We start from the raw sequence: 23784 nt of genomic DNA, 5'->3' as shown, positions 1-23784 counted from the left end.
TGTGGTCAGAGCCCCGGCACCCCAGCTGTCCTCTGGCCACATTCTCAGAGGCCCTGGTCCTGGGAAGCCAGGCCAAGCCGGGAGGTCACTGCTCGTGCCCAGCGTGAACGTGGGTTCTCGCTGCCCAACCCCGGCCGACACGCCCCCCGCCCCCAGGAGCCCTTCCCCTGCCCTCTAGTTCCACGCCAGGAAACGTCTGTCCACGGCGCACCTGAACCCCCATCATCACCGCGCCCCCCCCCCCCCCCCGGGGGGTCGCCCTGTCCCTTCTGCCGACGTTTCAACCTCTTCCCTTGGGGAGGGCGCCATGCCGTGCCCTGTCCCACTGCACTGCCTGGCCTCCCTGGGGCGCTGCATGTCACTCCCGGCTCTGCCCCGGCCCTGTGGCATGGAGAGTGTGCAGGGCGACTGGGGACGGGCTGTCTGCTGCGCCAGGCTGAGCCTCCCCTGACGGCATGGATTTCTCTGCCATCACCAAGCTGTCCACACACTGACCCCAAGCTTGATCCAGGCGTCTGCAGGGGCCCACGGGCTGGGCATCAAGAGGGCCGAGCCGGCTGCCGTGGAGCGCACCAGCATGCTACGGCTCCCGCAGCCCCAGCGCACGATGCTCCGGAAGCAGCAGACCCGTCACTGCGGCAGTGTGACACTTTTAATCGTGGGTTCCTCTGAAGTTAAGTCTAACGCTTTGCAAGACGCTCCCCGCTGTCCCGGCATCGCTCACGATGGCACCGAGGATGGCGGGAGGCGCTGAGGACAGCAGATGCCCCTAGGATTTCTCCAGACGTGTAGGTGTTGTGACCCACGTGGAGCCTTGGCTGCGAACAGCCCAGCCATGGGTCTGGGGGTGCACGTGCCATCACCTGAGAGTTCAGCCACCAGGACCCCACACCTTCTCCCGGGCCCTGCCACCCGCCTGCCGGACAGAACCACCCACTGTCGGCCGCTCTACCGCCCAGAGGCCCTGGAAACCCGAGATGCGGGGAGGGGGCGCAGAAAGAGGCCCGCACGGCCACGGCTTCTGCTTGGGTCTGAGCGTGCGCGGCCAGAGACGCGAGAGGGGGCTGCCTTGGTCAGGAGAGCCGAGCAGGCGCCTCGCTCAGAACCTTCTGGGCTATGGAGGAGAGCGCGGGGAAGGCGGGACTCTGAGGGAAGTCCCTGATGAAGTCTCGACCTTCCTCCAGGCTCCTGGTGAGCTCAGGGTCCAGAGGCACAGAGCCTGCGAAGGGGGAGGGCAGGGGACAGGCTGTGAGGGTGGCAGAGGGCCAGGGGCCAGCTCCCCAGCCCCAACCCACCGGGGCTCCCGCGGGCTCCCGCTCGTGTCCACCAGCCGCGGGGAGCTCAGACCCTTGGGGAGCTCAGACCCCCGGAGCAGAGTCCAAGCGGCGGCCCTGCCGTGCTCACCCAGGAAGGGGACTCCGGCGAGTCTGGCCAGCTCCGCCCCGCCTCCCTGGGAGAAGACGTTTGTGCACTCCTGGAACGCAGATGTGCGGCCCCCCTTAAGGAACTTCTCACACTCGAGGGACAGGTCCAGGGGTGTTCTCGCCACCCAGGGCACACCTGACCACCCCTGGGCCCCGCAAGGGCTGGTGACCACTCGAGTCCCCACGACTTACTGTGCAGTGGGGACAGACGAAACCACTCATGTTCTCCACGACCCCGACCACCTGCAGCCCTGTCTTCCTACAGAAGGTCAGCTCCCGCCTCACGTCCCCCACAGACACCGCCTGCGACCAGGCAACAGAGGACAGCGGTCACCAAGCGTGTCAAGAGCCGGGAATAGTGCCAGGTCCCTGGTGAGGTCGCGGACGGCGCTCGCGTGGTACCTGTGGCGTGGTGACCACGAGGGCCCCCAGCGGGCCATAGGGGCGCAGCGCCTCCACAGCGGCCATGTGCTCATCAGAGGTCCCCGGGGGCGTGTCCACAACCAGGTAATCCAGCTGTCCCCAGGCCACGTCAGACACGAACTGCTTTATCAGCGCTGCAGAGACCCGGGGATCTGAGAGCCCCTCGCCTACAGCCTCTGCAGGTCCCGGGTCTGTCCCAACGGCCGCAGAGCAAGCCACTCCTTACGGAGGGTGGCACGCGCACCACGCGGGCCCCACAAGCACCTCTCTCTTCCCGGATGTGGGGCCACCCCTGCCACCCAAGACTTCTGCTCAGGCCTGAGCCAGGAGCTGTGATCCCCCTGGGGAGGGGGTCTATGCCTAGACGCAGGTTCCCCTCCAGCTTCTGCAACAGGAGAGACCGTGACCCAGGGCGGCAGGTCCCGCATGCAGCCCCTCCCCCTGCCAATCACACCGCTTAGTGGGGCCCGGCGTGGCCTCAGGTCTGAGCAGAACCCTCCCCGCTCAGGGACTCGGATGGGGCCACTGACAACCGCACCAGGTTCCTCCTGCTCTTAACTCCCGCGCCCGGCCTGATGGCTCCGGTGAGCAGCAGAACCGTTCTGGAAATAACTGGCCGTTGGGGTCTCTGGCTTTACCCAGTAGCCCTGGGGAGGGGCCCAAAGCTCCCGCAGGACTTTCTGACTGACTTTTTAACGGAGCACCGTGGTGACAGCTGGGGGCAGCAAGAGGGCTGGCTGTGCCATCCCACGCCCCGTCATTACCGTTCTTCTTGGGGCCCCTCCACACCACAGCCTCATCCGGGCTCTCCAGCAGGAAGCCCACGGACATGAGAGAGATGCTCTGCTCCTGGTCCACAAAGACGGGGACCCAGCCGCTGTCACACTGGTGCACGGCCCTGCCCTGCGCCCGAAGCATGCGGGGGATGCTGGGGCCACACAGGTCCACGTCGAGGATGCCCACCTGCAAAGAGGCAGGACGTCCGCGAGGGGCAGGAGCAGCGGGGCAGTCGGTGCGGGTGCCGGCGTGGGGTGCTCACCTTCTTGCCCGCGTGGCGCAGGGCCAGGGCCAGCTCCGTGGAGATGGTGCTTTTCCCGACACCCCCCTTTCCCGAGAGGACGAGGAGGATGTGCCGGACACCTGCCAGGTTTCCAGGCTCTGGTCAGGAGAAAGGGGAGGAGGGCAGAGAATCCCCCTCGAACCAGATGCTCTGGGAGGCTCACTCCGAAGGCTCACCAGCCCCCCGCGCCCCCAATTCCGAGACCTGCTCCTTTGGCGTAATGGAAGCAAACACCCCCAGCCGGAAGGTCTTCCCGCGGGCCGGCCCCAGACCTGACCCGTGGCCTCCTGGCAGACGGCTGTCCCAAATGGCCCCTCTCTGCTGTGAGCACGTGTGTCGCTGCCCCCCTGCAGCTCACACTCCCGGGCGGGTCACAGGAACCAGGAGACTGCAGGGTCCCAGCTGATCCCAGTGGGAAACGGCCGTCATGACAGGCTGAGGTCCGCTGTGCTGGGGACGGCCCCTGCCCCCACTCATAGAATTCAGGTGTGATGCCCCCCAGGTGCCCAACACTCTCCTGGGGTCCCTGGTCTCCAGTTCTCAGGAGGAACGCTTAGAGCTCTAGAGACCTAGAGCTGCGGTCACGCGCCGGCACGGAGCCACCTCTCTGGCTCAGACCATGCCCTGAGCCCCGGACACACCTGCATCCCTGGCCACGCCCCGCGCGGCCCCAGGCCCAACAGCCGAGGCTCTCTGTGGGCCGCGGACCACTCCGCCCCGGCTCTTCCTTCCTGGGAGCTTAACATGTCCCTGAAGAGACACCAGGCCCACCCCTGCCACCCGCGGGGTTGCCATCTGCACCCACACAGCCGTCAGTCCCCCCGCAACACCCTAAGTTCTTGCCTCTTACCTCTGACCCCGCCACGGGCACCCCTGCCCGACCTCCCCACCGCCCTGCCCGCGAGCCCGGGTCCCTGGGGGCTCCACAAAGGCTGCCCTGGTCCCGACCCCCCTCTAGACCCTGCCTCTAGCGACGGGCGGGGACGGGGTGCGCGGGGCACCGGGCCGGCTCGCGGCAGGGCCCGGTCGCCGACGCCGGCAGCACCCCTGGGGCAGCCCGCCGCACCCGCCCGCACCCGCCCGCGCCGTGCTGGACCGCCGCTTCCTCACAGAACCGACATACGCGGCGCGCAGGCTCCAGCCGCGGCCCTGCGGCCACCAGCCCCCGACCCCAGGCCGGCGCCGCCCGCTCCCGCCCGTTCGGAGCACTCACCCGCCGCCGCCACCGCCGCCTCCGCCACCGCCGCCTCCGCCGCCGCCACCGCCGCCGCCGCCATCCCTCCCGCCGCGCCGCACGGCCTCCGTCCACCGGCCCAAACCCCGCCCCCCGCGCAGCGCCCTCCCCTGGCCGTCCCGACTGGCCCACTAGCGCTCCACTCAGCCAGTCACAGCCCAAGCAAGGAGACGCAGCTTCCGGTGCCCGCCATGAACCGGAAGTGGACTCACTTCCGTGTCTGTCCCTGCCTCTCCCCGCGCGCGTCCAATGGGCACACGGGCCCTGTTACCGACGGCCTGAGAGGTGACCAATGGGGAGGTGGAGCCAGGACCGACAGTTCGAGCAACCTTTCGGCAGGAGGCATGTGCCGCGCGGCCCGCCCCCTGCCCGCAGCCCCGAACGGCCAGCGCCCAGCAGCGCCCAGCAGCGCCCGCCAGCGGCCGCGGGGCCAATGCGGCGCGGGGGGCGGGCTGCGGGGCGGGGATTGTTTACGTCTCGCTCGGGAGCGGAAAGTAGGTCACGGCCGCCGGGCGGAGCGCGGCGGCAACCGAGCAGTGGCAGGTGAGCGGCGGCGGGCGGCGGCCGCTGCCCCCAGAGTCCCCCGGCTCCGCAGCGCACGGCTGCCGCGCTCGCTGGCCTGGCGGGAGCGCTGGCGGCGCGGGGCCCCGGCGCGCCTTTGTTCCTGCGGGCGGCGGCGCCGGGGGCGCCCAGGGCTCGGCGGGCGGCCTCGCCGCAACCCCCGCGACAGCGCGCAGCCGGAGACCCGCGCGGGCCGGGCCGGGGCGCGCCGCCTGCCGTGCGCTGCTGCCGGGTGGTCACCTGCGCCTGGCGGCCGGGGGCGGCGCCTCGGGGGGCGCTCTGGGTCGGGGGGCAGCCCCGGAAGGCGGCGTGGTCCCGGGAGAATGCGGGACGGGAAAGGCATTCCGGGCGAAGGGCGGGAGTGGGCTCGCACCCGGGCCCAGGCCCTTGCGGCTTGGAGAAGCGCGGAGGGACGGGATGTTGCATGTTGTCTCCGTAAGGCAAGGCCGAGCCGTTTCCAGATGGATTGAGACTCGCTTCCGTTGTTAAGCCCTGTGCTTCCAGAAAGTCGGCTTGGCTGCAATGAGTGAAGTGGGAGGAGCCAGAGGAAAGGTGGCCCCGGGGATGGAGAGGGCTCAGGACACGGTTTGGAGGTGGTGCTGGGCGTGTGAGGGTGTTCAGGGTGACTGCCATGGCTCTGGCATGAGGAACTGGGAGGCTGGAGATGCCATCTGTCAAACTGGACAACAGAGGAGGAGCCAGACGAGGTTGGAGACGCCCGAGGGAAGGCTGGGTTCCGCAGGCTGAGCTCAGTCGGGCTGAGATACGAGTCTGAGAGTCATGGGCGTCTGCATGGTGTTCCTCACTCTCTGCCTGGCGCTCATCAAGGTGCTTGCATGCTGGAGGGAGGGCTGAGGGCGGGAGGAGTCCCAGAGCTCTCATTCCGCATCCGCAGGGCTCAGGCAAGCTCGCACCTTTGGCCAGGCCGGCACAGCTGGCTGAGGATGGAGCACAGAGCACGGGAGCACTGCCTCGTGTCTTCTCTGCTCAGAGCCTGGGTGTTCCTCCAGATACTGTCCACCATGGCCAGGCGCCCTCGGAGCAGCAGAGCTTGGCACTTTGTCCTGAGCGCAGCCCACCGAGACGCGGATGCCCGGGCTGTGGCTCTGGCGGGGACCACTAACTGGGGCTACGACTCAGATGGGCAGGTAGGTCCTGGTGGGGGATGTGGGCGTGGCTGGACTAAGGGGCAGAGGCGCCCAGGGCGGGCGATGTCTGAGCCAGGACTGAATGAGAAAGATGCCCTTGAGGGCAGAGGATGGGCCGGGGAGGCCCTCCTTTTCCCTGATCAAGGACCCATGTGGCCCTGGGGTGACAGGACCCCAGACAGATACCACCTTCTTCTCTAGATTTTTCTCTCTGGGGCACAGAAGTTGTTTTCTTTGGTCAGTTCAACAAAAACTCCGTTCCACTTATCCAACCAGCATCCAAAAGCCGCTTGATGTGTATGCTCCCAGACACCGTCTCTGCCCGTACGAATACATGCCTGGTGTTTGTGTATGTACGTAGAAAGAGGACTTGGAATTTTTAGAGAACAAAACGCCCATGCCTTCCCACACGCATCGGCTCCAGAGCTCACGGAGGCCAGGGGGCCCGCAGAGCAGCAGCTGGGACGCCCCTGTCGTGGCGGCCACGCTGCACAGCCGTCGTGCCTGTTGCTGGAGGTGGGCACTGCAGATGGCTCGTCCGTGCGCTCAGACCAGGGCAGGGGTTCAGTTCTGCTCTGAGTCACCTTGGCTGCTTCTGGCAGGGGTGAACCTTGGGTGACTGGGCTCTGCCGTGTCCTAGCACCCCGTGTTACTGCCCTAGCCCTGGCGGGTGTCCTGGGAGGAAGCAGTTGTCTTCTTGATAGCGTGAGGGTGGCTGAGCCCCATGGGACCGCCACCCCCAGGGGAGAACTGGAGGCAGAGTCCAGGGCCCCTTCCGAGGGCCTCCCCAAACTCCCTGCCCAGGCCAGCGAGAGGCCTCGGCCTGCATTCCTGTCGCATCGCCAGCTCCCCCAACCACGTGATCTGAGCAATCCATTCTCCCGCCAGTCTCTGCCCGGCCAGCTCATCGCTGGAAGATGCAGGTGGTGTTGGGGGCCTAGGGCACAGCATGTGACGCATGCCTGTAGCTTGTCTGTCACCTAATGGGCAGGGAGTGCTGGGTTGTGTGGGTGGGTGTGTCACCCCAGCATGTCTGACTCCAGCTCCGATGCTGGTCCTCTGGTTGGTGGTGGGCAGCTACCCCCTCCCCGCTGGGCTGCTGTGCAGGGGGCTGGTCGGGTGGACCCCGGGATTCAGGTCTGTGACCCTGGCACTTCACAAAATGGGAAGGGGATGGACGGCCTGACAAGCAGTGGGCCTGCCTTCGCTTTGAGGGAACAGCATTCTCCATAAGGGGCAGGGGGTGCTTCAGGCATTCTTCCTGTCTCTTGGTGGCATCTGTCCCTGACCATGGCTTCTGGCCTCCTGAGCTCCGTCTCCGCCACGTGGCCTCTCCGTAGCCTTGGGTGCCGAGAAACAAAGGGCAAGTTTTTCAGCTTCTAACGGGAGAAAGCAGAGCTGGGGAGCACAGCACAGGAGGGAGGGGCTGGAAAGGCCTCTTGGAAGTGCAGTCTAGGGGCAACAAGGCTGCCCCCGCTGTAGGAGACAATGGACACAACTGGGGGGTGGGCCTTACCCTCAGAGCAGCAGAATGCTGAGGTGGACCAGGCCTTGCCCTGGGTCTGTGCAGGGGCAGAGGGCATTTCGGGGGAGGAGCTCATGGAGGCCAGGAGAGCAGGGCGCAGAGGGTGGAGCCTGGCCAGGACCCCAGCCTGCGTTCTGGGCCCGGCCAGTGAGACCCCAGCCCTTTGCAGGTGGGTCCAGAGGGCCCCGTCCTCAGAAGAGGAACAGCTCCGAGCACAGAAGGCAACCGTAGTGTTAGCATACCTGACTGATCTGGAAGGATTTGGCTCTGGGCCATCATTGGGCTCCCAAGACGTGGAGCACACGTCACGAGGATGGGGCCCCTCGGGCAGAGGACAGGTCCCCATGGAAGGTCTTGCTGCGGCAGCACTGCACGTGTGAGCACGGGACTGCGGTGCCCTGGGCTCGGGGTTAGGAGCCACCCATTCTGTGGATGACCAGAGGGCCACGGCCCAGAACAGATTCAGGGGCTCTGTGGCGGGAAGGGGCCCATGCGCTCCCTGTGCAGGAAGCCAGGCTGCCTTCGTCAGGTCGAGAGCAGACTGTCCTGGGATCCCCTGCTTCAGGACGCCTGGAGGAGGAGCTGAAGCCAGCAGCCCCACCTGACTGGTTGTGACCCCTGTTGGAGACCTTGAACCCATTCCCAGGAAACTGGGGGAGGTGTCCAGGGCCACTGGGGATGGCACTGGACACGGGTGAAGAGACCCAGGGAAGGCCTTTGGGGCCAGATCTGCAGGTGCTTCCTCGGGGCATCAGTGCCGTCGACCTGCACGTGGTGATGGAGGGCAGGGGGCACGCCAGATGGGAGCAGCTGGTCCTTCTCTCGCAGCACAGTGACTCCGATTCCGACCCCGAGTCCCCCACCCTGCCACCGCCCATCCCCAGCGCTGTGCCTGTGACCGGGGAGTCCTTCTGTGACTGTGATGGCCAGAGCGAGGCCTCCTTCTGCAGCAGCCTGCACACGGCGCATCGCGCCAAGGACAAGGACTGCCGCTGCGGGGAGGAGGACGAGCGTGAGAACCGGGGGAGGACCCAGGGCGCGGGGCATGGGGAGCCAGCCTGCTTATTCTCTAGCCCTGGCCTCCTCTGCTCCTGCAGATTTTGACTGGGTGTGGGACGACCTGAATAAGTCCTCGGCCACCCTGCTGAGCTGTGACAACCGAAAGGTCAACTTCCACATGGAGTACAGCTGTGGCACGGCGGCCATCAGGGGCACCAAGGAGCTGGGGGAGGGCCAGCACTTCTGGGAGATCAAGATGACCTCACCGGTCTATGGCACCGACATGGTCAGTGGCCAGCAGGTTGGTGGGGGTGGGGCAGGCAGGTGTGACCCCAGGCGCCCAGGCCCAGACGCCCTCTGCCCGCCCCACTCTTCCCAGATGGTGGGCATCGGCACATCAGACGTGGACTTGGACAAGTACCACCACACGTTCTGCAGCCTGCTCGGCCGAGATGAAGACAGCTGGGGTCTCTCCTACACGGGTATGCGGGACCCTGAGGGCAGGCAGAGGACGGGGGGAGGGGGGTTGTGACCCCGAGGTAGCAGGGCTCACCCCATCGCCCTGCCCCCCAGGGCTCCTCCATCACAAGGGCGATAAGATGAGCTTCTCATCGAGGTTTGGCCAGGGCTCCATCATCGGCGTGCACCTGGACACCTGGCACGGGACACTCACCTTCTTCAAGAACAGGAAGTGCATAGGTGAGGGCAGACACGACCTTGACCAGTGCCTGCAGGGTGTGGAACTGCAGCCCCCACCCAGGCGTCCCAGCAGCTGGTCCCTGCAGGAACCTGAGCTCCTGGGTTTCGTGGAGGGCGGGGCCACACCAGGGGCGGTGGGAGTGTGCACCCGGAAGGGTCGGCCGGGGACTCAGGTGGTGACCCCCCCCCCAGGTGTGGCGGCCACCAAGCTGCAGAACAAGAAGTTCTACCCGATGGTGTGCTCCACGGCGGCCAAGAGCAGCATGAAGGTGATCCGCTCGTGCGCCAGCATGACCTCCCTGCAGTACCTGTGCTGCCACCGCCTGCGCCAGCTGCGGCCCGACTCCGGGGACACGCTCGAGGGGCTGCCCCTGCCGCCCGGCCTCAAGCAGGTGCTGCGTCGCAAGCTTGGCTGGGTCCTGAGCATGAGCTGCGGCCGCCGCAAGACCCCTGCACCATCCCCCGTGGCCACCGGTGCGAGCGTCCCCGAGCCCCGGCCCCACCCACGGAAACGCTGCCGACGGACCTGACTGCTTTCCGGGGGACGCCGCCTTCCGGGGCTGGTGGCCGCCTGCTCCATGCCCCTTCAGACTGGGCTCCAGAGGGCAGACTCACGCCCACGGCGGTCTTGGCCAGTACGGGCCCCTGTGGTCCCAGGAGCATTGGCCTTTGGTGTCGTGCGGATGCGGCCAGCCCGGCTCTCCCGGACTGACGGGGCCAGAGGACACGGGCAGAGGCAGCCCCCGTGCTCGCTGCCAGCCCGCTTGCGCCCTTCAGCTGCTTGTGCATGTCAGCTGCCGTCCCTCCTGTCCCAGGCCGAAATGACCGTAATAAACTTAGACTCTACGTGACGCCTCTGTGGTGGCCAGAGGAAGGGAGTAAGGGCCAAGGCCCGGGGCTCCCGGCTGCCCAGGGCTCTCTCCGTGTCGCGCCCAGCTGCATCACGGCGCCTGCCAGGAGAGCCAGCCCGGTTCTCTGTCCTCCCTCGGGACTCTGTTTACTGCTTCTCAGAACGTGCCGCCCCCAAGTCTCTCCGTGACCGGTGTTTGTTCCCCTTTCCTGACCCCAACTGTGGCCAGCATGTCCGGGACCCAGGGAAGGGAAAGTTCACCCCTCCTCTCCTGCCCGTCCGTTACCCTAGAATGTTTTGGCCGCCTCTGCCCTCCCACCTACCCCAAGGGCAATGCCCTGTTCCCTCCCCCTGCTAGTTGGGGTGGGGTGGACCACGTTCTGTCCCGCTGCTGAGACAGGGCTCCTTCCTGTCCCACAGACATAGTCAGGAGCTCAGGTCCAGTAGGAGCTCGGGGTTGGTGGCAGTCAGGAAGAGGCAGATGCGGCGGGAAAGGTCAGGCCCCACCCTGCGCGGCTGGCCGGCACCGCCAGTCTTCACGGGGAGGTTCGCCAAGAGGGCCAGGCGCTCCTGCTCCGTGCTGCAGCTCGAGAACGCCTGTGGCGGGCACAGCGGTAAGCAGGGCAGCTCTTGCGGCCCTCGCTCCACAGCGCGGGGCAGGGGCTGGGGGACCCACCTGCTGCAGAAGGCGGGGGGAGGGGAAGGCGGTGACAATGGCATCGGCCACAGCAGGGCTGACCCGGCGAAACTGCCTGATCTGTCGCCACCAGACCCCCCGCAGCCCTGTGCCATCTCTCGCCACACGCTCGCTGGCTGCCCGGCGCCCAGCCACACAGAAGGAAAAGGCACAGGAATCCCGGTACCGCCTGTAGACGGAGAAGGATGCAAAGAAGGTTCTAGAGCCCTCACGTCTTCGGAGTACCCGGTCTTCCCAGCTCACAAAGCTCTCCGCTCTGCTCCCAAAGACACCAGGGAGATTCCACCCACCCGGGTGTTCTGTCCCCTCCCCCAGCCACAGTCACAAGTCCGGGTTGGGGGCACGCACTTGAGCGGGCGCTGAGCAAGGGCCCTGGTGAAGGCGCATATGTGCGGAGTCAGCTCCTGCCAGGAGGCCCCCAGCAGCACATCCAGTTGTGCCCAGAGCTGCAGGAGGACCAGGCCCTGAGAATGTGAGCCCACCATGTGGGTCAGACAAGGTCACCCCCAGGGGACACCCAGCTGAGACCAACCCCACATGCTCTGGGACCAAAATGGGCTGCTGGGTCTTGGAGAGCAGCCCAGGCACCAGGACCAAGGGCAGGACCAAGGGCAAGCATCCCACCCCATCCCACCTCACCTGACAGGCCCTCACCTCTTCCACCTTGGGCCAGCTGAGTGCCACTGGGGCACGGGCCACTGCTGGGCTCTCTGGCTGCCGCACATCCTGGTTGCTGGGCTGTTGAGACCTGAGCAAAGGTGACCATCCCTCTGGGTCCCCACACCCCATCACTCCCCCGGGGCCCCCCAAGAAAGGGAATTAGCCGTGTCATAGTAAACCCCTGGGCTCCCACTACCTCTCCCCTGAACTCCCGCATTCCAGCCAGGCCTATTAAGGGCAAGAGAGTGACTGGTACCACAGGTAAGCATCAAGCCCGATGACAGCCAGGTGGGGGCCGGTGGAGCTCTCAGGACAGACCCAGGGCACGGAGCAAGATGGGCCACAAGTCTGCAAGCCAAGGTTTAACACATGTGTTTCTGCAGCTGGCAGCACGGCAACTGCGTTCGCACACAAAGAAGTCGGCCTGAGAGTGACTCAGTGGTCCGGGGGAGAGAAGGACACAGGCTTCCTTCCACAGAGTGCAGCTGTGTGCCTCCCACAAGGCCAAGGGACCTGGGAAAGCCCCAGTGCCTTCCAGGCACCTGCAAGAGGGGACCTGAGCCCCCACCCTCCACTTCTGCCTCTGCACCCCAGCGCCTAACCCCCTAGCATTCTGTGGGTGTGTGAGAAACCCTGAACCACACACACCCAGACCCGCACACAGTCTAAGCTAACGCCCTGCCTTATCACTCAGCTTACCGAGAACCTCCCCTAACCCGGGTTTTACTCTCCAGCAGCGGCCCCAGTCTGCTCCAGGCCCAGAACCCACCTGGCTTCCCTAGCTCACCCACATCTCCGCCCCAGGCCGCTGCACACATCCTGTCTGGTCCCTCTCCCCTAGAGTAGGGAACAGCAGCTAGCAGAGCAGCTCCCCCAAGCTGGGGAGCCCAGCACACCCCCCCTCCCCCCGTCTGTGGGAAGGCCTACTGCGCCCCGCCCCCGCGCACCTGGGTCAGCTGTAGGAGGCCCTGTAGAAACTCCTCCGGCTCCAGGAGCAGGAGAACCTGTTCCTCGGCAGCCCACACCTCTGAAGGCACCTGTGGGGACATGGAGAGACAGTGCTACCCGCCCCCCACCTCACAGGTCCCAGGGCCCTACCTGGGCCCAGTGGCTCAGAGGCTTGTCGCCATAGCCAAGCCCAGGCCCTGGCGAGACTGCTCTACAGACAACCCTCGCCTCATCCCCCGCCAAGTCCAAGACCAGTTCAGGTCCGCCGACACCAGCCCTGAAAGTCCCCGGCACCCCCTGGGTGCTCCAGCTTCCAGCTGACCGCTCTCAAGCCCCGCAGGCGTGCGTGAAGTTGCGGGAAACAAGCACTCAGGCCAGGGGTGCACTCCGCAGCCCCGGGACACTCACAGTGTGGGGACAAGGGTCCAGCTTCGTTCTGGTCCACCTGAGGCTCCGGGCCCGGCGCTGGGGTTCGATGTGGTACTCACAGCCCAGAGCGCCCAGGGCCTCCAGCAGGACGTCGGCACCAGCATCTTCCAGAAGGGCTGTGATGGGCCGCAGGGACACGGCTGTCACCACCGCCCGGCTGCGGGGAGCGGACCCGGCCTGCGCCCGGCCGCCTCCCCGGCTGGGAAACCGACCCCATTCCGGCGCGGAGGGCGGCCTCGGGGGTGCCGCCGGCGCCCCCCGGTTCCCCCCCCACCGCACCTGGGTCCAAGCGCACCGCCACGCGCCGCAGGGCCCGCTCCGGCCGCAGAGCCTCGGCCACCGCCCTGCGCTCCTCCGCCGCCGCCCTTCGCTCCTCCACCGGCCCGCGGGCCTTCGCGCCGGCGGGGCCCTCGTCGTCCGAGTCCGAGACCTCCCACGTCGGAGGCCGCCGCCGGCCCCCGCCCCGGGCCCCCGCCCGGCGCCAGCATCCCGCCCGCCCGGAACCCTCCCGCGCCATCGCTGGCCCGGCCTCCACTCGGCTTCCGGCCGCCACCCGGACGCTTTTCCGAGGGACACCGTCCGCTTCCGGCGGAGGCGAGGCTTCCGGTCGGGGCGCGGGAGAGCGGGGCGCGGGCGAGCTGGGCGCGGACCATGGCGCGCAAGAAGGTGCGGCCGCGGCTCATCGCCGAGCTGGCCCGTCGCGTGCGGGCCCTGCGGGAGCAGCGGAACCGACCGCGCGACTCGCAGCGCTACGCCCTGGACTACGAGACGCTGACGCGGCCGTACTCGGGCCGCCGGCTGCCCGTGCGCGCCTGGGCCGACGTGCGCCGGGAGAGCAGCCTGATGCAGCTGCTCAGCCGCCTGCCGCTCTTCGGCCTGGGCCGCCTGGTCACGCGCAAGTCCTGGCTGTGGCAGCACGACGAGCCGTGCTACTGGCGCCTGACGCGCGTGCGGCCCGACTACACGGCGCAGGTGCGTGTGCGCGGGTGCCTCGGCGCCCCGGCCGCGGGGAGGGGGCGAGTGCGCGCTCCGAGCCGACGCCCTGTGCGCTTGCTTTGCAGAACCTGGAGCACGGGAAAGCCTGGGGCGTGCTGACCTTCAAAGGTGAGGCGCTGGGGGCGGCCGTGACCCTGACCCCAGCCTGCCCCGCGGGCGCACGTGCGCTCAGCCCCGGCCTTCTTCCCCAGGGCGGACGGAGAGCGAGGCCCGGGAGATCGGGCAGGTCATGTACCACGACTGGCGGCTAGTGCCCAAGCACGAGGAGGCGGCCTTCACCGCGTTCACGCCGGCGCCGCCCGAGGACGCTTCGCGCTGCGTGCCCTACCCGCCACTCCTGCGGGCCATGATCCTAGCGGAGCGACAAAAAAGAGGGGACGCCTGCACCGAGGAGCCCATGCTGAATCTGGAGCGGACCCGAGTGCATCCCTGGGACTACCCTGCGAAACAGGAGGCGAAGAAAAAGGCCAAGGCCACGCCAGTCTGAATGCTATGGGGAGGGCGCGGGCCCCGCTTTGTGAAGGAAGACGCCTTTGCGTTGCAGCTGGGTCAGCCCCCTGGGAGCGTGGAGCCAGACCCTGCCCCCGCGCCTTTGCTCTGGGCGAGCTGGCCGCGGGGGGTGGCGGGGCTGGCGGCGCGGAGCTCCAAGCGCTGGCGCGGGTCACCTCCCCGCTCTGTGCGGCCGCTGCCGGACTCGGCCGGGAACCGTGTGCGCGCTCGAATAAAGGCAGAACCGGCGCCCTGGGTTGTGGTTTTCTTTGCGTTTGGGGTTGGGCAGCCACAGCAGGTTTTGGGCAGGTCCGGGAGGGAGCGCCGACCCTGTGGGGTGCCCGAGGGTTGGGGCTCCCCAAGCGCCCGCCGCCCGGCCCCTTTAAACGCAGGCCCCGCCCGCCGCCGCCGCCGCCGCCATCATGCTGTGCCTGCTGCTGACGGTGCTCGCCCACCTCTTCCCGGCAGGTGAACGGCGGCGGGCCCGGGTGGGTGGGGGTGCGGGCGGGGGAGCGGCCGGGCCTGACGCGCCCCGACCCCGCGGGCCCCCGCAGCGGGCGCCGGCGTGTACGAGCGCACCTTCCTGGCGGTGAAGCCCGACGGCGTGCAGCGGCGGCTCGTGGGCGAGATCGTGCGGCGCTTCGAGCGCAAGGGCTTCAAGCTGGTGGCGCTGAAGCTGGTGCAGGTGAGGGCGCGCGGGGGGCGGCGGCGGGGAGCGGGCGGGCGGGCGGAGACCCCGGCGCGCACTGCCCGTCCCCACCCCGGCCCGCCGCAGGCCTCGGACGAGCTGCTGCGCGAGCACTACGCCGAGCTGCGCGAGCGGCCCTTCTTCGGCCGGCTGGTGGACTACATGGGCTCGGGGCCCGTGGTGGCCATGGTGAGTGCCCGGCGCGCGGGCGGGCGGGCGGGCGCGAACGAAGGCCAGTGCACTGAGACCCGCCGGCTGGCGCGCAGGTGTGGCAGGGGCTGGACGTGGTGCGCGCCTCGCGGGCGCTCATCGGGGCCACCGACCCGGCTGACGCCGCGCCAGGCACCATCCGCGGGGACTTCTGCGTCGAGGTCGGCAAGTAAGGCAGCCCGAGCGCGCGCCCAGCCCCCGCCACGCCCCGGCGGCCGCAGGCGCTCACGCGGCTCTCCCGCAGGAACGTGGTCCACGGCAGCGACTCGGTGGAGAGCGCCCGCAGGGAGATCGCGCTCTGGTTCCGCGGCGACGAGCTGCTGTGCTGGGAGGACAGTGCCGCGCACTGGCTGTACGAGTAGCTGCGCGCGCGACCCCGCGGTCCCCTATTAGCGGCCCGCCCTGGCTCCCCGCGTGGGCCAGCGTTTCTTGGGACAATAAAGTGAAGCAAGTCCTTAACGCTCCCACTGGTCTGTGCCCAGGGACACAGGGCTACGACGTGAAGACATTTATTACACACAGAGCAGATGCGTGGGTTCGCTTGCAGGGCCGAAGCCTGAGGAGAATCACCACCCAGCCCCTTCCCCAGCTGCGCCCACCCGGCTCGCCCTCGAGTCTCTTCGCGGCCCCGTGGGAACAGACAAGGGACCGGACGTACATCACAGTGGAGAGTGGCAGGGTGGTGGGGAGAAGCCTGCAGCTGCCCGTGGCTGTGGCGGTGGCCGGCTGGGATGCGGCGTGGCTGCCCGAGATCTGTGCTTCTCTGGTGGGAGGTGGGTGGGCAGCAGGGCCTCCGGAGCAGGAGACCTGGACCTGGGCGGGTCGGGGAGGTGGCAGTCCAGGGCGGCCCCCCTCAAAGCCAGCTGGAGGCAGCTTCTGCCCTGAGCCCTCGCGGGCTGTCTTCAGTTGCCCTCAAGGGAGCAGGCCACTCTGCCAGCCCTAGGCACTTCTTAGTGTGTCTTGGGAGCTGGGCTCCTTGGAGACTGGGAGGCAGGCCCCAGACCACGTGTCCCCCTGTCCCCCCGAGGCTGAGCCTGGGTCCTAGGACTGACCCCAGGAGAGGCCAGGGGCCTCCCCTTCTTCCTGAGGCCTGGGCCTGCCTTGGCAGCCTGAGAAATTCCACCCGAGGGGATTGTGGGAGGGGAGGACTCCAGAGCCTGCTCCCACCGGGTGGGTCTTCTGTGCAGGGAGAGCTGGCCACACGGGGTGAGCAGAAGAGGGCATCTGTCCCGGTCTTCTCAAGCAGCTGCCTTAGGCAGCCTGGCTACGTGCTTCCATGCCAATTCCCGGGGCAGGCATCAGGGTGTGGGTACAGGGTGTCCGGGGAAGGCTAGTGGCTGGGCCGGCTCCCGTAGGATCAGGCCCACCCCATCAGGCAGCAGCGGGCAAAGGCAAGTGGGCTCTGGCTGGGAAGACCTGGCGGGCTGAAGTCCCTGCTTCCTGCCCTGGGGGGTCCTGGGGTGAGGGAAGTGGGGGGCCCGGGGTGGAGCTGGGAGCCACCTGCAGGGCTTTCTCCTGGCCCAACCTACCCCAGGACCCTGCCTTGCTCTGGCCCTGAAGTGCCCCCAGGCTGTGAGAAGTTGGGACCAGAGGCGAGCCAGAGGCTGCTGGGTCAGGTGTCCCCAGAGGTTCTTGCCGTCCTGGTGAGGGTGCAACCCCGCTCCCCCGCCTCCCTCCCAGCCAGACCCGTGCTGCCGCCCTTGGGGAGGCCCGGCCCTAAGGTGAAAGCTGCAGGTTGAGAGGTTCTAAGAGGGGCGGGCGCCGGGCTGCCTGCGGGGCGGGCAGCGGGCGGGCGGGGTGGGGGGGGGGGCTGTATGTACACGTGGGCGGCGGGCAGGCGGCGGGGCAGGCCGGAGCCTCACTCGGGGCTGTAGGACACCTGCCACACGATGATGTGGCTGCGTTCCGCCTTGGACAGAAGGGGCTTCACCTGGCTCATGTCCCCAGTGTTCTCCTCGGTGTCATCATCCTCTCCGTCCCCTGGACAGACAGCAGCTGCTGTGATGGGACGGCCCGGCTGGGGGGTCCCGGGACCCCGGGCAGCGCCTACTCACCGATGCGGAAGTCGATGTAGCCCTCCCCGCCGCTCAGCACCAGCACGTTCTTCAGCTTCTGGCCCTCGGCGTCCGAGGCGGGGGCGGCGGGGCCGGGGCTCTCGGACGGGCTGTCGAGCACGCTGCCGTTGAGAGTGGCCAGCACGTTCCCTGTCATTGGGGCACAGGCAGCTCAGCCGGGCAGCCGGCGCCCCCCCCCCCCACAGGCTCCAGGAGGGGGGCCATGCCGCGGCCTGGCAGCAAGGGGGGGCCCAGCCCCTCACCTGGAACTGACACAAAGAACTTGACGGCATCACGGTGGCCGTGAAAGCAGAGCTGGGCCTGGGCCATGGAGCAGTAGGGGATGAAGCTGCTGGCTGACTTGTCGCAGCTGTCGTCCCCGTACACGTGGATGACGCCCCCAGGGCGGGCTCCTTCCCCAGCTGTGGGGGATGTTTTGTTGGCTGGAGAGAGAGAAGGGCGGCAGGCCCGAGCCTGAGAGGAGGCCGCTGATCTCCAGCGGGCAGAGGCAGCAGCGGGAGAGCACCCGCCGCAGGGGCGAGGCCAGCCTCAGCCCACGGGGCATCTCAGCTGGGGGCTTCCGTGCTCGAGGGCAGGAGGCAGATGCTCTGGACTCACCTCGGAGCCCCAGGAGCTGGCCTCGGTGCAGAACCACGGCTGGGGAGGCGAGGGGCGCAGCATGGAAGGGAGAGGAGAGAAGTCATGGGAGGGGCGGGCCGGGGCGAGCGGCACCCCCATCTGGAGCAAGGCCTGACTGAGCGTGCCCTCCACCCCCTGCCCCCAAGTCTTGTCCCATTGCAGTCACCACCACCTGTGCGGGCGTCGAGGGGGGTCACTCACTCTCTGTCAGCGGGATGGAGATGACCACGCCGTTGCCGGTGCCCACCCAGAGGCGGTTGCCTGCGATGAGCAGGGCCGTGATGCGCACAAAGGAGAAGCCCAGCTTGCCGGTGCCTGGGGAGAAGAGGGCGGGTGGTCGGCGTGGCCGCCACCAGGGGCCCTCCCAGCCCTGACGCCCGAGCCCGGCGCAGCCCCTCACCCAGCATCTTGCTGACGTAGGGCTCGATGTCCACGTCCTGCAGGTGCTGGTGGGTGTGGGCATGGTAGAGCCGCAGCGTGGAGTCCAAGCGGATGGACACCCACACCCCGTCCCCAATCCATGCCAGCTGCCGCACCTGGCTCTCCCGCCGCGGGTGTGCATCGAACGACTTCTGTGGGGTCACGGCAGCTCATATCAATGAGGGGGTGCCAGGGGGGGTCTGAACGCACCTAGCTGCGGGTCACGATGCAGCCTTCGCTCTAGAACCTGTTCTGCTCCTCAGGGTCCGGGCTCCAGGGCAGAGCCGTAGCCAGCACCCTGTCCCCTCGGCCCACAGGCTGGCGGCCTGGGGGAGGCGAGCGGGGCCCCGTGGGCGCTGACAGGACTCGCCACAGAGCGAAGCAGCAGGTGGAGCCCAGACAGACTGGCACTCACAGCCCGGCCACCCCTGCTGGCCCGTGACGGTGCTGTCTCCCTGAGCAGACTTCCCTGGACCCCACAAAGCCCCCAGGGCCCATTAGCAGGCACACCGGGAGCGCTGTACCCCCCAGGAGCCACTTCCCCTCCCGCGAGGCCCTCTTGCTGCCAGCACTCGCCTCGATCTGCATGGTCTTGGGCTGGATGACGTGCACCTTGTTCTTGTAGCCACACCACACGCGGTCACACACGACGGCCATACAGCGAATGGAGTGGTGGGGGTGGCCCAGGTCCATCAGGTGATAGTTGCTCAGGTCCCACTGGCCATCTGCAGAGAGCCCCAGACGCCTGCTCGGGCCTGGCCACGACCCCCCCTGCCCGTGGTCGGGGTGGCCGCTCGCCCGCCCAGCGCCCCCGGGCCTCACCTTCGCCTCGGTGGAAGATGGCCAGAGTCCCATCGGCCAGGGCCACAAGCACGCGCCCTTTCACGTGCCTGGAAAGGGACGGCAGTGAGCAAGCGGGCCTAGGCCGGGCGCCGCGGGCCCCTCCCGACGCCCGCCCCTCCCGACGCCCGCCCCCAGCAGGGTCCCGTACACCAAGCTCAGCACCGAGTCCTTCAGCTTAATGGAATGCAGACACTTCTTCCAGTTGGCCACGGCTGAGTGCACGTACAGCCTGTGGGAGGACGCCGTGGTGGGCAGGGCTGCTCGCCCAGGAGACCCTTCCCACGCCCCGCCCTGGCGCCCCACCTACCAGCCGTTCTGGGCCCCCAGCCACATGGTGGGAGCCGCGCTACTGCTGGCCCCCGCAGGGTCTGCGCTGGGCTCCGGCTCGGGCTGCGCCCCACTGGTGTCAGCCTCCGGCCCGTTCTCGCTGCAGGAAGGATGGCTGCTCCAGGGTGGCCCGGGGGAGCCCCTTCCCGCCCACCTCGGCCAGCCTCCCCTCCCCTCCGTCTGCCCCGTCCTCAGAGAGCCCACCTGCCAGGCTGGGCAGTGGGGGCCGGGGAAGGGGCCGGGTCGGTGAAGACATGCTCCGTGAGGGGCCCAGGCCGCACCGCAGCCGCCTCTGCCTCGCTGGGCCCCGAGTCTGGCACTTCCGTGGCTTCCGTGGCCTCTTCCGTGGACTGAGATGGATTGACCTTCCCATTGGCGACGGTAGCCACCTCCCCTGTGGAAGGGAAGGGTGAGTGTGGCCAGGGGGTGGGGAGGAACAAGGGGGTTGGGGAGGGCGGCCGCCCAGGCGCAGGCCCGGCTCACCCTGACCCTTGTCCAGCACTGGGGTGTCCCCTCTGGAGGAGCAGTTGCTGCGGGGCACGTTACAGCGGGTCGCGCAGCCCACCAGGGTGATGCCCGCCAGCACGCCGTCGGCGTTGGAGTCCTCAGGGTTCACATCGCCGTCCAGGAAGATCTCCCCCGGAGGGTAGTCACTGTCACTGGCCGCTGTGGGAGAGTCACGGCCCCGTCAGCCTATGCCAAGTAGCCCCTACTACCAGAACACAACCAGGGCTCCCGTCCCACGTGGGACTGCTGGGGAGGGAGAAGGCGGCCGCCGGCGAACGTGGGTGGCTCAGGGCGCCCCGGGCTCTTAGGCCAGGCTGGCCTCGGTATGTGGGCCCCGACTCACAACCACCGCCTGCGGGCCTGGAGAGCCGGCACAAGGCATGGAGAAGTGAGACTTGGTCTTTGGGAGCAATCGACTCTGATCACGTGTCAGAAGGTGAAGAGTTCTGAGGAGCTTGGGGCCATCTTGGAAGACGGCCCAGGCAGGGCCCCGCCCACCCCAAATGCTGGCATGAGGACTGCTGCTGAGAGGCAAAGCCAAGCCTCCGTCGGCGCCAGCTCTCCCAGCTGCAGCAGGGCGGCGGGAACTGGGCCCATGGCAGGTCCGTGCTCAGTTCCCGACCGGTGTCTCCATCTGTCCTGCCGCCCAGCTCATCTCCTTCCAGGCACGAGAGCGACAGTCACCTTGGGGTCGTCTCCTCGTTGTTCACGGGACTAAGGGGCGGCACTGCCAGCCTGCTCCCCTCTGGACTCCCCCATGGGCTCCCGACTGTCCCCAGCATGTCCCAAGCGAGCTGGTACGGCTCAGCGGGCCTCCTCCATCCCTGCCGTGTGCGGAGCGGCACCGAGCCCGCGCTGCTGGCCCTCACCTGGAATGCTCGAGATGCACAGGACGTGGGCATTGCAGACGGTGAACTGGTCTACCACGGTGCCCGGCTGGTTGGCGTCGATGATGACCACTTTGCTGGTGGTCAGGGTGCTGGTGAGGATCCACACGCGGCTGGAGGTGGCATCCGGCTCGGGGAGCTCCTTTGCCTGTTTCCGAGCACAGGAGGCCAGGCCTCTCCAGCAGCCGCACGGGTCGTGGGGGCCTCCCGAGCCCTCTCAGGGTGCAGCCCTGCCCGTGGCCTCAGGGGACGCATGTCCTCCAGCAGCAGGGCAGTGAGAACTCGGGACTGAGCTCCGGTGCCCTGGTCCCTGCCCCCAAGCCAGTCTGGGCCACAGAACAAAGCCTTAGACCCCATGTGAAGCCTTTTCCACCAGCCCCCTGTCCTCGGGCCGCCCACCGCTCCTGCGCACAGCTTACGAGGAGGAGGAGGAGACACCCCTGGGGGCCTGAGCCCTCCAGCCCTGCAGCCTGTGGAGTCTCAGACCCTCCGCACATCTCCCCCCACCCAGGAGGCAGCAAAGGCTTCCAACAGTCCTGGACCGGGAGGGGACCTCAGATGAGCCCAGTCTTGCGGCACTGTTCCCAGCTGTCCTGTTTCTGTCACTCTCAATGTGACTCCAGTGCTGGGCACAGTCACCTAGACCCTGGGAGCAGTGGGGTCCCTGGCCCTGCCGTCTGCTCTGACCTTCTTCTCTGGAGACGTGTGATCGCTCTTGGTCTCTCCTTCTACTTCCCGGTCGCAGGTCAGAGGGTCGCGGCCTGGCACAGACTTGACTCCGTTCCCAGAGTCGTCCTCGCCCGGTTTCCACCCACTCAGGTTGACGCCCGCGGCACACCACAGCTGGGAGAAGGGCCCTGGGGTCAGCGAGCCTGCTGCCCATGCCCGCCCACCTGCACCTGTCAGGCCCACCGGGCGGGCTCACCTTCATGGTTGGGTCTTTCTCCACCAGAGGGCGGCAGTACACGGGCACAGGCACGTTCTTCATCCGCGTGTCCTCTTGGCCCCCGTTGGGGCTCAGCTGCAACCACAAGGCAGAGGCCACGTGGGCACGAGGCCTGAGGCAGAGGGCCGGTCCTCCGTGGGTGGGGCCATGGGGGCACTGCAGGGCTGCGCAGGTGGTTCCCCAGCTGCCGTCCCACCTACCCCCGCAACCCTCCCCCCCCCCGGCCCGGTGGCCTCCCGCGCCCCCTGCAGCACCTGCTTGTACTTGGCCGGCAGGCTCCAGCCGCAGGCCTGCAGTCGCCCGTCGTCGTTGCGCACGTGCTCGCGCACCTGGCGGTACTGCTCCCGCTTCTGCTCCCGGCGGGCGGAGGACGTGCAGTCGCTGGCAGGAGGCACACAGGTCATTTCCTGTCCGCGCCCACGGGCCTGCCCAGCATGGAGCACGCACGTTCCCCACGCCCAGGTGGCAGGACCATGCATGCCCCCCCCCGCCCCTCAAGGGGCAGCCTGGGTACCGGCCCCTGTCCAGCTCCCGCCCAGCGCTGGTCCCCTCCCCCAGGCCCGTCCAAGGACACAACACACAGAATTCCCCATGTCTGCTCTGGAGCCAAAATCCTGGTATCAAAACTAAGGGAAACATGAATTTCCAAACAGAGTTATTCCCAGGCAGAAACCCCACGCTGCTGACTTCCTGTCGGCTCCCAGAACCTCCAAGGACACAGGACTGTGGGCCACAGCCTGGGGTGGAGCCTGACCCCAACTGCTGGCTGCAGCGCCATCCCCAAGGGCAGGGGAGCAGGGGCACCTGAAGGGTTGTGGGTGGCCCTCTGGGATGAAGGGCAGGGACTGGGGGGCAGTGGGGCCTGTGCCCAGAGACGCCCTGTGCACTCAGTCAGGCCGGAGGGGCGCAGGGTGTGGGCACAGAGAGGTCAGCCACGGAGGTTGGCGAGCCCCCTTCCCACCAGGGACTGCGTCCCCCAGCACAGCCCCCTGGAGAGTGAGGCAGAGGCCGCTCGGGCCTCAGAGCCCGGAGGGGCAGGACCCTGGGACCCGGGGCCTCCACTCAGCCCAGCCTGTGGCGCAGGCCTTCGGGAGGAGCAGGGACACTTTGGGACACTCACTCGTCGGGGAAGAACTCCAGGGGCCGGCTGCCCGCAGACATGGGACACATCGCATGGCCACGGCGCTGGCTGAAGCCGGCCGTGGTGGGAGACTTGTAATGGATGTTCACCGAGGGGTAGGGCCTCTTGGCTGGGGGGGGGCTGGACGAGGAGCTGAAGAGACGGCTGAAGCTGCCAGTGGGGGCACGGGAAGTGAGGGGCGGCCGGGGAGCCTCCTCCGCCCCCTCCCCATCCTGGCGCCCCAACTCACAACTGCCAGATGGTGGATTTCTTCTTCTCCTGGACAGACGGGTGCTCTCGGGACGCTCTACAGCGGGCGGGGAAGGGGGGGCCGGGGACCCGCTCAGCCCGTGCCCAGGCTGTCCCCAGACTACACCCACCCACTGGGCCCTGCCCAGGCCAACCTGGCACCTCCCTTGCCCGGGACCGGCTGCTGGGGAGCCCCCCACGGGCACACGGGGAGTTGGCCTCAGGGAGGAGGGGCTCCCAGGGGGTCAGTCACAGCTTCCCAGAAGGGTCTCGGCACACCAGGCCCCAACACACCAGCCCGGCTCTAGCCCAGCCAGGCCCCGTGCCGGCTCAGAGCCCCGCATGGGCTCCCACCAGCCCCCCTTCCGGTCCTTCTGCGGGAGAGGGAGGCGGGGAGGGATCCGCCACGTTCCGTTCTTCAGGGCCTGCCGTGGGGACCGCGGCTCGAGGCTGGGCACCCCAGGGGGCCGAGGGGCCCACCTGATCATCTCGGTCCACCGCACGGCCTCCTGGAGCTCCATCAGCCTCTCCTTGTACTGGTTGCGCTCCATGAGCACACGGGCCATCTCCACCCGCGTGAAGCGCCGACGCTGCGCCAGGGGGACCTTGTCCTGCGGGGGGCACAGCCGCTCAGCCGGCGGGCAGCTGGCGCCCTTCCTCTCCGGGGCCTCCTCAGGCAAACGTGGTGGGGTGGGTATGTGGGCAACCTACCCACCCGCCAAGGGGGACCTTTCTAGAAGGTCACATGACAC

At 68.1% G+C, this 23784-nt stretch overlaps 6 protein-coding genes across 32 annotated transcripts in view; 3 read left to right on the top strand and 3 right to left on the bottom strand.

The window, feature by feature from the left end:
- Positions 1-829: 829 nt before the first annotated feature.
- Positions 830-4178, bottom strand: NUBP2 (nucleotide binding protein 2). 4 transcript variants are annotated; one of them, XM_032846104.1, is made up of 7 exons: positions 4161-4178; positions 2887-3006; positions 2612-2810; positions 1827-1981; positions 1617-1727; positions 1405-1474; positions 830-1246 (listed from the first exon to the last, which is right to left on the bottom strand). In XM_032846104.1, exons 3-7 carry the CDS (start codon positions 2763-2765, stop codon positions 1074-1076), a joined length of 663 nt encoding a protein of 220 aa, XP_032701995.1. In that variant the 5' UTR covers positions 2766-2810; positions 2887-3006; positions 4161-4178; the 3' UTR covers positions 830-1073. The 4 variants fall into 4 exon arrangements, with proteins under 4 accessions (XP_032701995.1, XP_032701994.1, XP_032701996.1 ...); XM_032846103.1 differs by having other exon boundaries at positions 2887-3003; positions 4146-4175; XM_032846105.1 differs by lacking the exon at positions 4161-4178 and adding an exon at positions 4125-4141.
- A 398-nt stretch (positions 4179-4576) lies between these two features.
- SPSB3 (splA/ryanodine receptor domain and SOCS box containing 3) lies at positions 4577-9821 on the top strand. Of its 4 annotated transcripts, none has more exons than XM_032846106.1 (7): positions 4577-4684; positions 5694-5850; positions 8204-8387; positions 8473-8660; positions 8754-8856; positions 8948-9073; positions 9266-9821. In XM_032846106.1, exons 2-7 carry the CDS (start codon positions 5725-5727, stop codon positions 9601-9603), a joined length of 1065 nt encoding a protein of 354 aa, XP_032701997.1. In that variant the 5' UTR covers positions 4577-4684; positions 5694-5724; the 3' UTR covers positions 9604-9821. The 4 variants fall into 4 exon arrangements, with proteins under 4 accessions (XP_032701997.1, XP_032702000.1, XP_032701999.1 ...); XM_032846109.1 differs by having other exon boundaries at positions 4590-4684; positions 5713-5850; XM_032846108.1 differs by lacking the exon at positions 4577-4684 and adding an exon at positions 5506-5530 and having other exon boundaries at positions 5713-5850.
- A 468-nt stretch (positions 9822-10289) lies between these two features.
- EME2 (essential meiotic structure-specific endonuclease subunit 2) lies at positions 10290-13189 on the bottom strand. Its single transcript, XM_032846101.1, has 8 exons — positions 12937-13189; positions 12637-12773; positions 12228-12317; positions 11537-11628; positions 11275-11368; positions 10969-11084; positions 10600-10789; positions 10290-10520 (listed from the first exon to the last, which is right to left on the bottom strand). The coding sequence occupies exons 1-8, from the start codon at positions 13172-13174 to the stop codon at positions 10350-10352; spliced, it is 1128 nt and encodes a 375-aa protein (XP_032701992.1). The 5' UTR covers positions 13175-13189; the 3' UTR covers positions 10290-10349.
- Positions 13190-13286: 97 nt separating this feature from the next.
- Positions 13287-14391, top strand: MRPS34 (mitochondrial ribosomal protein S34). Its single transcript, XM_032846110.1, has 3 exons — positions 13287-13629; positions 13719-13761; positions 13845-14391. Exons 1-3 carry the CDS (start codon positions 13309-13311, stop codon positions 14138-14140), a joined length of 660 nt encoding a protein of 219 aa, XP_032702001.1. The 5' UTR covers positions 13287-13308; the 3' UTR covers positions 14141-14391.
- A 126-nt stretch (positions 14392-14517) lies between these two features.
- On the top strand, positions 14518-15422 carry NME3 (NME/NM23 nucleoside diphosphate kinase 3). Its single transcript, XM_032846111.1, has 5 exons — positions 14518-14610; positions 14697-14827; positions 14918-15019; positions 15097-15209; positions 15285-15422. The coding sequence occupies exons 1-5, from the start codon at positions 14565-14567 to the stop codon at positions 15400-15402; spliced, it is 510 nt and encodes a 169-aa protein (XP_032702002.1). The 5' UTR covers positions 14518-14564; the 3' UTR covers positions 15403-15422.
- A 73-nt stretch (positions 15423-15495) lies between these two features.
- Positions 15496-23784, bottom strand: part of MAPK8IP3 (mitogen-activated protein kinase 8 interacting protein 3) — a 45437-nt gene continuing 37148 nt past the window's right edge. For 20 of the 21 annotated variants that reach the window (XM_032846078.1, XM_032846085.1, XM_032846081.1 and 17 more), the window contains 19 exons: positions 23513-23643; positions 23034-23090; positions 22784-22954; positions 21918-22044; positions 21643-21738; positions 21405-21560; positions 20700-20865; positions 19807-19989; positions 19528-19717; positions 19304-19423; positions 19145-19225; positions 18976-19043; positions 18730-18878; positions 18134-18305; positions 17935-18048; positions 17713-17751; positions 17358-17537; positions 17095-17244; positions 15496-17020 (listed from right to left, as the gene is read on the bottom strand). In XM_032846078.1, coding sequence (XP_032701969.1) covers positions 16899-17020; positions 17095-17244; positions 17358-17537; positions 17713-17751; positions 17935-18048; positions 18134-18305; positions 18730-18878; positions 18976-19043; positions 19145-19225; positions 19304-19423; positions 19528-19717; positions 19807-19989; positions 20700-20865; positions 21405-21560; positions 21643-21738; positions 21918-22044; positions 22784-22954; positions 23034-23090; positions 23513-23643 — 2472 coding nt within the window. In that variant the 3' untranslated portion in view covers positions 15496-16898. The remainder of the gene's footprint in view (positions 17021-17094; positions 17245-17357; positions 17538-17712; positions 17752-17934; positions 18049-18133; positions 18306-18729; positions 18879-18975; positions 19044-19144; positions 19226-19303; positions 19424-19527; positions 19718-19806; positions 19990-20699; positions 20866-21404; positions 21561-21642; positions 21739-21917; positions 22045-22783; positions 22955-23033; positions 23091-23512; positions 23644-23784) is intronic. The other variant, XM_032846082.1, reaches the window with a different exon arrangement.

The sequence above is a fragment of the Lontra canadensis genome, unplaced genomic scaffold (genome assembly GCF_010015895.1).
Source record: "Lontra canadensis isolate GAN:19392208 unplaced genomic scaffold, GSC_riverotter_1.0 scaffold171, whole genome shotgun sequence".
Taxonomy (NCBI): domain Eukaryota; kingdom Metazoa; phylum Chordata; class Mammalia; order Carnivora; family Mustelidae; genus Lontra; species Lontra canadensis.
Note: the sequence above shows the minus strand (reverse complement) of the source record. Positions and strands in the feature narration are given on the sequence as shown.

Coding starts and splice junctions, on each gene's coding strand:
- SPSB3 (XM_032846107.1), top strand. CDS start 5,647: ATGGAGCACAGAGCACGGGAGCACTGCCTCGTGTCTTCTCTGCTCAGA. Junction 5,851..8,203: donor GCTACGACTCAGATGGGCAG/GTAGGTCCTGGT, acceptor CTTCTCTCGCAG/CACAGTGACTCCGATTCCGA. Junction 8,388..8,472: donor CTGCGGGGAGGAGGACGAGC/GTGAGAACCGGG, acceptor CTGCTCCTGCAG/ATTTTGACTGGGTGTGGGAC.
- NUBP2 (XM_032846104.1), bottom strand. CDS start 2,765: ATGCTTCGGGCGCAGGGCAGGGCCGTGCACCAGTGTGACAGCGGCTGG. Junction 1,982..2,611: donor GAGGGGCCCCAAGAAGAACG/GTAATGACGGGG, acceptor GGGTCTCTGCAG/CGCTGATAAAGCAGTTCGTG. Junction 1,475..1,616: donor TCGTCTGTCCCCACTGCACA/GTAAGTCGTGGG, acceptor TCTGCGTTCCAG/GAGTGCACAAACGTCTTCTC.
- EME2 (XM_032846101.1), bottom strand. CDS start 13,174: ATGGCGCGGGAGGGTTCCGGGCGGGCGGGATGCTGGCGCCGGGCGGGG. Junction 12,318..12,636: donor TGGACCCTTGTCCCCACACT/GTGAGTGTCCCG, acceptor ATGTCCCCACAG/GTGCCTTCAGAGGTGTGGGC. Junction 10,790..10,968: donor CTTGCTCAGCGCCCGCTCAA/GTGCGTGCCCCC, acceptor CTCCGTCTACAG/GCGGTACCGGGATTCCTGTG.
- MRPS34 (XM_032846110.1), top strand. CDS start 13,309: ATGGCGCGCAAGAAGGTGCGGCCGCGGCTCATCGCCGAGCTGGCCCGT. Junction 13,630..13,718: donor GGCCCGACTACACGGCGCAG/GTGCGTGTGCGC, acceptor CTTGCTTTGCAG/AACCTGGAGCACGGGAAAGC. Junction 13,762..13,844: donor GGGCGTGCTGACCTTCAAAG/GTGAGGCGCTGG, acceptor CTTCTTCCCCAG/GGCGGACGGAGAGCGAGGCC.
- NME3 (XM_032846111.1), top strand. CDS start 14,565: ATGCTGTGCCTGCTGCTGACGGTGCTCGCCCACCTCTTCCCGGCAG. Junction 14,828..14,917: donor TGGCGCTGAAGCTGGTGCAG/GTGAGGGCGCGC, acceptor GGCCCGCCGCAG/GCCTCGGACGAGCTGCTGCG. Junction 15,210..15,284: donor TTCTGCGTCGAGGTCGGCAA/GTAAGGCAGCCC, acceptor GCTCTCCCGCAG/GAACGTGGTCCACGGCAGCG.